This window comes from Lactuca serriola, chromosome 5 (assembly GCF_051521515.1).
Source record: "Lactuca serriola cultivar US96UC23 chromosome 5, Lser_US96UC23_V15, whole genome shotgun sequence".
NCBI classification, from domain to species: Eukaryota; Viridiplantae; Streptophyta; class Magnoliopsida; order Asterales; family Asteraceae; genus Lactuca; species Lactuca serriola.
Window position 1 is genome coordinate 211,172,811 of NC_136412.1, and position 9,170 is coordinate 211,181,980.

The window sequence follows — 9,170 nt, forward strand, 5'->3', positions numbered from 1 at the left end:
TAACCGATTCTTACATCATAATGATATCATTATTGCCAGGGGCCCTGCCCCTTAGACTACTAAGGAGTGTTGCCCCTAAGTCGTGCCAATGACGTTGCCCCATCAAACCATGTGCCCATGGGTGCTGCCTCCGGACCCTCATATTCTTGAATTCACATTTACCACTCCGAGTGTGCACCCCGCACCTATAGTCTCGGTGAGTAAATACAACTCAGTATATCTCAATATTAATAATAATTACACTGAAATATGTTAACAATACTAAAATCACCAATAATTATATTGTAGAAAAGAATTTAAGAGGGAGATATAAAGAGTTTAGTAATTTATCATATCTTGATAAATTGATTTGAAACTAATTAAGATTCATTTAGAAATAATTTTGAATTAATTAGAAATAATCAAGAAATTATTTGAAGTTATATAGAGTGAATATTAATTTTACAATAGTTAATATATTCTAGAAAACCGAATAGGGTTGGACGAAAATACAAAGAGATTAACGATTGGAATTTTCGGCCATAACTGCTGATAAGACATATATTTGAATTAGATTAAATTTGATTATCTCTTTATGTTAAATTTGTTTTCACTGTAAGTTTGCTCAACTATAAATAAACCATCGTGGCCTTTATAATTTATGTCCCTTCTTTTATGCACTCTTAGATTTTTGAGTTTCGCAACTTTTTTCCCGTTTCTCCAAAAATTCTAGTGTTTAGTCTTTTGGGTGTGATGATTTAGAGGAACTCTCCTTTGGGTGCTAGAACCTTCCAAAAGCTTCAAGGTTTTAAAGATTCACAAGGGATCAAAAAGCAAATCCAATTTTGCTTAAAGGTAGTAATCCTTTCTATCTTGTTAGTAGTTTCTACAAGTAGAATGCAATAACTTGTAAAAACTAGATCTTAGGTTGTATGTAGACTTAGGGTAATTTAAACGCTTATGTTGCCTTATATTTGCGTATATATGATTAGAAAATCTAACGGTGGTATCACAACCATTAGGCTATAGTTATGAGCTCTACTTATCTCTCTCTCTCTCTCTCTATATATATATATATATATATATACACACACACACACACACTCTCTAGGCGAATGCCCACGCATTGTGCAGTCTATATAGTTGAAATCTTTACAAATATATGTTTTTCTAAATATAACAATAACATTGTTGTTAAATTTAATATAATAATTTGTATACTAAATTAATATAATATATTGACTATATTGAATAATATGATAATATATACATCTATTATAACTGCATAATATCAATCGTTTGAATGACGTCTACCTGCGAGTTACTCATGAATAAAATTAAACATAATATATGTTTTAATGTTATTTATAGTTGTTGTTATTGTTAATTAATTTTTTTAAATTTATTTGTTTAACGTTTTAATTTCTATCATTATAATTATTTAAAACATCAAACATTGTTTTTTGATTTTAAAGGTAACAATATAATCATATATATAGAGTTATTTTGAACTATTGTTATTATAAGTTATTTTAAGCTACTTATTTGAAAACTTTTAAACTTTATAAAAATATCTTTAGGAAATAGTTTAGTTAAATTGAGATTACAATTTAGTTTTTGCATTTAGCACTACAACTTATCACTTTTAACTATTCAAAAAAATATTCATTGGGTTTTTAAGTGTAACTGAAATTTATATTTAAATTGACGCTATAATGTTATATTTAAATTAACAATTTAAGTATTTTTTCCAAACTGTTCAAAGGTTGTAGTTTAAATTCATAACGGTTTACATACAATAACATATTAACTCTAATAAATTATGTATAATATGTTAAAAGTTAAAGTCATAACTTTATAAGTAGAAGTAAAAATATTATTTTAATATTGAAATTTAGTTTATTTATGGTTACACATTAGGTTTGATACTTATTTAACCTTATTAACCAAATTATAATCAATATTAGAAAGACATTACAATTTATCACTTTTAATTATTTACAAAATATTTTTTTTTTGGTAGTTTAAATTAAACAAAAATTTATATTTAAGTTGACCATGTAATATGATATTTAAATTAATAATTTAAGTATTTATACAATTTGTTCAAAATTTATAGCTTGAAAATGATAATACTTTACATCCAACGATATATTAAAATTAATAAATTAAGTATAATATGTTTAAAGTTAAAAAAAAACATAACTTTATATGTAGAAGTAAATATATTTTTTTATATTGAAATTTAGTTTATATATGATTACACTTTAGGTTTGATATTTATTTAACCTTACTAACCAATTTATAATCATTATTAGAAAGAAATTGATAAGTCAAATGAGTTTCAAATAAATGTGGTGAAAGGAAAAAATGTATGGGAGTTTCAAATAAATGTGGTGAAAGGAAAAATGTTTCCTTTATAGTATAGTATGATATGATATGATATGATATGATATGATATGATATGATATGATATATTGATTATTTTGAATTATATGATAATATATATATATATATATATATATATATATATATATATATATATATATATACATCTATTATAACTGCATTATCTCAATAGTTTGAATGTCTTCTAGCCGCGAATTACACGTGAATAAACTTAAATATAATATATAATTTAATGTTACTTATAGTTGTTATCATTGTTAATTAATTTTTTAAAATTTATTTGTTTACTGTTTTAATTTCTATCATTATAATTATTTAAAACATCAAACGTTGTTTTTTGATTTTAAATATAACAATATAATCATTTATATAGAGTTATTTTTAACTATTGTTATTGTAAGTTATTTTAAGATACTTATTAAAAACTTTTAACGATTATAAAATATATTTAGGAAATATTTTAATTAAATTGAGATTATAGTTTAGTTTTTGCATTTATCACCATAATTTATCACTTTTAACTATTTACAAAATCTTCTTTGGTTTTTTTAAGTGGATATAAAATTTATATTTAAGTTAACACTCTAATACTATATTAAAATTAATCATTTATGTATTTTTGTCCAAACTCTTCAAAAGCTATAGATTTAAACGGATGAAGGTTTACATACAACAATATTTTAAATCTCATAAATTAAGTATAATATGTTAAAAGTTAAAGACATAACTTTATAAGTAGAAGTAAAGATATTATTTTAAAATTGTAATTTAGTTTATTTATGATTACACTTTAGGTTTGATATTTATTTAACCTTATTAACCAACTTATAATCATTATTAGAAAGACACTACAATTTATTACTTTTAACTATTTACAAAATATTTTTTGGGTTGTTTCAGGTAAACTAAAATTTATATTTAAGTTGACACTATAATGTTATATTTAAATTAATAATTTAAGTATTTATACAAATTGTTCCAAAATTATATCATTAAAATGATAATGGTTTACATCCAACAATATATTAACACTAATAAAGTAAGTATAATATGTTAAAAGTTAAAAACATAACTTTATAAGTAGAAGTAAATATATTATTTTAATATTAAAATTTAGTTTATATATGATTACACTTGAGATTTGATATTTATTTAACCGTATTAACCAATTATAATTATTAATAGAAAGAAACTGAAAAGTCATGAGAGTTTCAAATGAATGTGATGAAAGGAAAAATACATGGGAGTTTCAAATGCATGAGGTTCAAGGAAAACTATTAACTTTATAAGAGATATATATATATATATATATATATATATATATATATATATATATATATATATATATATATATATATATATATATATATAATTCGTAGAAGTCGGTTAATAGATTAACAAGCTAAGGTTATTGGTAAGTACATATACAAATCAAAGTTGATATATATATATATATATATATATATATATATATATATATATATATATATATATATATATATATATATATAAAATTGGTTTAAAATTGATTAATTAAAAGCTAAATTGAATTAAATTGATTAAACCTAAAAATTTTAAATTGTTTAGAATACACCATACATATAATTATAATTTTTTATATATAGTATATGTAGAATTAGAAGATTTAATACATTGTTAGTTGAATCAAGAGTAAGTCTCGTTCATGAATCCATGCTATAAGAGAGTTATAATGAAACGGTTTACAAAATAACTGTTGAATGAGTGTCCTTTTTACTGACCGCTTCTTTGCATTGTTGATTGTCATTAACCGAAAGTGTTAGATAAAATGATGTCTTGTTAAAAGTATAACATATAATAGACAAACGTCATATGTATCGATGGTTGGAGGGTCCGAGCTGATGCATAGTAGTGGAGTTTTGATTAGTTAAGTTAATTGATGTTAATTATCGAAGATGTCTCTAAATATTATTTCATTTCATGCATTGTTAAAACAAGGATTTCAGATTTCATTTGATAATGAGAAAGGTGATATTTTAGTTTATAAAAATGTTTGTTTAATGATTAAAGCTTCTCCTTGCACAAACATACATGAATGTGTTGTTAATGTTTCTAATAATAGCAATGTTAACTTAAATATTTACTCTTTTGATAACTTAGATAAATCATACTTATGACATTGTCACCTTGCCATATAAATAAGAAATGTATAGCCAAGCTCCAATCCATAGTCGGTGTCAAGGGGGACAAGAAGGGCCTCCACACAGCGCATGGTTTTTCAAGGGGCCCAATTTTTTTTATAGTATATTAAGTTTGCATCTTAAATTTCAAGCAACCCAATTATCGAAATCTTGATAGTTCATTAGCCATTTGTCTGTCGGCAAAAGAACTCACAAGGCAGCGAACATACATACAAACAATTGAACTAAAGGCTAAAGGAAATAGGTTAGGCATTCGCTAATTAGTGATTACCGATTATTAAATCGTTTTCCAATAGAAAAGGAAGCCTCCATCGACTGATTATGCATCGGTTATTGTCGATCACGACCCAACAGTGAGCAGACCAACAACCATTCAAAATTGATATCACTATATCAGGTAATCGCTTTTATAATTGAATTTTTTAATTATGTTGAATACTGAAATTTTGAAATGGCGATTAAAATATGAAATCTGAAATTGTTTATTTGAATGTTGAAATTGTAACTATAATCTGAAATGTAAAATTATTTGTTTGATTGATATGTTGAAATTCTATTTAAATTAATGTTGAAATATAACAGAATGACTTCATGTATAATTTCTAAAATCTTATTGAAAGGTGAATCATATTATATTAGAAAATTAGATGTTGAAGTCAAATTATTAGATTATGTTTATTGTATTTAGATGAATATTGAAAGTTGAAAGTAATGAACTTGTAGTGATGAAGTCTAAACAACCATCACATAGTAAAAAACGTAAAAAGAGAAAACTAGATGAAGAAAAGAGAAAGGTTGACATTGGTTCTCTAGATAAGTTTATCCATAGACAACTCGTTGAGAAGCCTGTTGAAGAGTATGTTGAAGAGAATGTTGAATAGCATGTTAAAGAACATGTTGAACACCACAGAGATGTTGAAGTAAAAGTAGAACAGGCAGAAGAACAATAGCCCATTAAAAAGCTTGTTGATATATGTGATCCAAGAAGGTGGGAAAAACTTAATAATGAGGAGATTAAACTTTTGGTAAAGAAATCTCCTAAAAGAGATACTAGTATTATGTATGGTCCCTATAACAAACCTGGCAGACGATTTTATGCTGCTTTATATATAAGAACTTTATCAAATTTGGAGAAGTGTGGTAGAGAATGGCTAGTATATTCTAAATAGCTCGACAAGGTATTTTCTTTTTGTTGTAAAGTGTTTAAAAAGGTATTTCGAAAGGCAAATTGGGTGATGAAGGTTATTCAGATTGACACCATGTTACTAGTAGAGTTAAAGAACATGAATTCTCATTGGTTCATCTCATAAATAGGAATAAGCGGTTTGATATGCGTAAAAGATTGAACTTGTATGAAACAATTGATAAAGTCCAATACGAGCAATTTCAGGAAGAAAGAGACTACTGGAAACCAGTCCTTTTGAAAGCATTACAGTAGTAAAGTTCCATGCTAAACATAATTTAGCATTCTGTGGATTGAATGAAATGTTTTATCGAAATAGTAACTATGGATTGTATATTTCTTTCAAATTCCAACAAATACCTTTTTGTTAATTATTATGACTGATTCCACTTCTTATTTGTTAAATGTATTTAATAGGTAATTGAAATTTTTTGGGTTTCATTGAAATGTTGGAAGAGTTTGACCCAGTTATCAAAGAGCATGTGCGGCGGGTCACAAATGATGAGCTTCATGTGCATTATCTTGGGCACACGATCCAAAACAAACTAATACTTTTGATAACTCAAGAAATTAAAAAGGAACTTATCAAGTAGATAAAGGAAGAAAAGTACTACTCAATCATACTTGATTATACTCCCGATTCAAGTCACCAAGAACAAATCACTATATTAGTGAGGTATTTAAAGTTATCATATAATTCGGTTACTGTTGAGCAGTCCTTTCTAGGTTTTTTGAATGTTGATGATACTTATGGAAAATGACTATTTGATGTTACACTTGAGGAGTTAAAGTCTCTTGGTCATGAAATTGATCATATGCGTGGTCAAGTCTATGATAATGGAGCAAACATAAAAGGAAAACACCAAGGAGTGCAAAAGATATTTTTAGATATACTCCTTGTGGTTTCCATTCTCTCAATCTAAGATTATGTGATATGTCTAACAAGTATGTTAAAGAAAAGAACTTTTTTTGGATTTATCCAATGCATTTATACTGTCTTTGCAAATTCTACTAAGAGGTCGGAAATTCTGAAAGGTAATGTTAAAGCTTGGAGTCTTAAGTCACTATGTCAAACTTGTTGGGAAAGCGGTGTTGAGAGTGTAAAGGCTATTAAACTACAACTTGTTGATGTATGGGACATAAAAGGAAAACACCAAGGAGTGTAAAGGCTATTAAAGTTTGAATTTTTGGTATCAACTGTTATCTGGCATCAAGTACTAAACCATGTGAATATTATGAGTAAGAAGTTACAATCAAAGGATATGCATCTTATTGATGCTATTACAGAAATAAACATATTGATAGGGTACTTCAAGGATTATAGAGAAACTGAGTTTTCAAAAGCGATTGATGAAGCTAAGGAGATAACTATTGAAATGGGTATTGATCCAATATTTCCACAAAAGTGTTTGATTGAAAGGAAAAAAGGTTTGATGAGCGTTCAAGTAGCAAAGAAGTTTGATTTCCACCTGAAGAGAACTTCAGAGTCAATTATTTCTTATACATTGTTGATCAAGCTATTTCTTCTCTTGAGAGAATATTTGAACAATTCAAAGAGTATGACAAAGTGTTTGGTTTTCTATTTCCACATAATTTGAGGGGAATTGAAGATAAAAATCTTAAGTCGTCTTGTCAACGTCTTGAAAAAGCACTCAAGTTTGAACAAAGATTGGATATTAATGTCGAGGAACTTTATACGGAGTCGAAATTAATTGAGACATTGGAAACCAATGAATTTAGAAACCTTATAGATGTTTTGAAGTTTTTGAAAGAACTTGATTATTTCCCAAATGCAAGCATTGCATATACAAAAATGTTGACTATTCCATTAACGATGGCATCTGCAGAAAAAAGTTTTTCAAAATTGAAGTTATTGAAATCTTACTTATGCTCCACAATGTCCCAAGAAACACTTAGCAGTTTGGCGATGATATCTATCAAGAATGAAATCTTAGATAATATAGATTATGAAGAATTGCTCAACCAATTTGCTATCAAGAATGCTAGGAGACCTTCACGGATTATCAGTTAACTGTTACAACATGTAAATATTATTTAAATACTATGATTTTGCTATGTTTATTGGTATAAAGTTTATCATCATTTTAAAATAACATTAGTTTATGTAATTTAATTCATTGCACATTAAGGCCTAAGGGCCTTTTTTTCTGCCTCGTCCTTGGTATTTGAATTTTTAGGACCGACCCTGCTCCAATCTAATGGGATCTTGGAATCATTCGACTTGAAATCGAATGTTGTATGTGAGTGTTGTTTATTAGGCAAGATGACCAAGTCACCATTCACAGGGACATGTGAAAGAGGTGAAGTATTGTTAGATCTCATCTACAGAAAATGTGTGTGGACCCTTCATATCTACCACAAGGGATGGTAAACACTAGTGCATTACATTTAGTGATGAATTTAGAAGGTATGGTAATATTTATTTGATTACTCATAAGTTGAATACCTTTGAAAAGTTCAAAGGGTATTAGAACAAAATAGAAAATCAATTGGGCAACAAGATAAATGTTCTCCGATCTGATACGGAGGAGAGTACCTTAGTATCGAGTTCAACGATCATCTTAAAGATTGTGGAATAGTTTCACATTTAGATACTACAATTACACCACAATTTAATGGTGTTTCTGAAAGGAGATATAGAGCCCTATTGGATATGGTTTGATTTATGATGAGTCTAGCTTCATTACTAATAACGTTATGGGGATATGATGTAACGCCCGTAGATCCAGGCTAGTCAATTTAGAGACGATAGTCGTCAAAAATGGATTTTTGATGAAAGATTATTTAGAATGAATAATCTTAACTAAGTTATAGTATATGTTACAAGGTTTCTGTGCATATAAAGAACGCCGAAATCCGAGTTATAACGAAGAAGTTATGACTTGTCGAAGTTTTGCGACAGAACCGGCACGACACAGCGTGACGTAAATAGTGAATTTACATTAGAGCAATATTCCGCCTTAGCGATCTAAACGAAAATCGTAGAGTTCGTTAAACCGTGAGCATCCATAAAAAGAACGTCCAAATCTGACTTCGTATAAGGAAGTTATGATTTTTCTAAGTTCCAGCTTAACAGTATGCAGCCCGAATACTCGATTTGAGATCGAGCGGTTTTTATCCGAAACAATCTAAACGAGAATCGAAGATCTCATCAATTGTAGTGAAACGATAAAAAGATAGGCGAAAACTAACGTCGGATGAAGAAGTTATGAATTTATAATGGAGTTTTCCTGTCCCGGCCTACTAAAAACAATATAATAAAAATAAAGTCAAAAGTAGCCAATGAAGTATAAATGAAAGTTGTAGAGCATAATCTCACCTACACGTGGATATAAAGAACGCCCAGCGTAATCCCAGACCTAGCAGCCTATAAATAGAAACCCAGATCAACCGATTCC

General features: G+C 27.7%; 1 protein-coding gene across 1 annotated transcript; it reads left to right on the forward strand.

Moving 5' to 3' along the window:
- Positions 1-6,986: 6,986 nt before the first annotated feature.
- LOC145050137 (uncharacterized) lies at positions 6,987-7,783 on the forward strand. Its single transcript, XM_078998432.1, has 2 exons — positions 6,987-7,179; positions 7,269-7,783. The coding sequence occupies exons 1-2, from the start codon at positions 6,987-6,989 to the stop codon at positions 7,781-7,783; spliced, it is 708 nt and encodes a 235-aa protein (XP_078854558.1).
- The last annotated feature ends 1,387 nt before the right edge of the window (positions 7,784-9,170 follow it).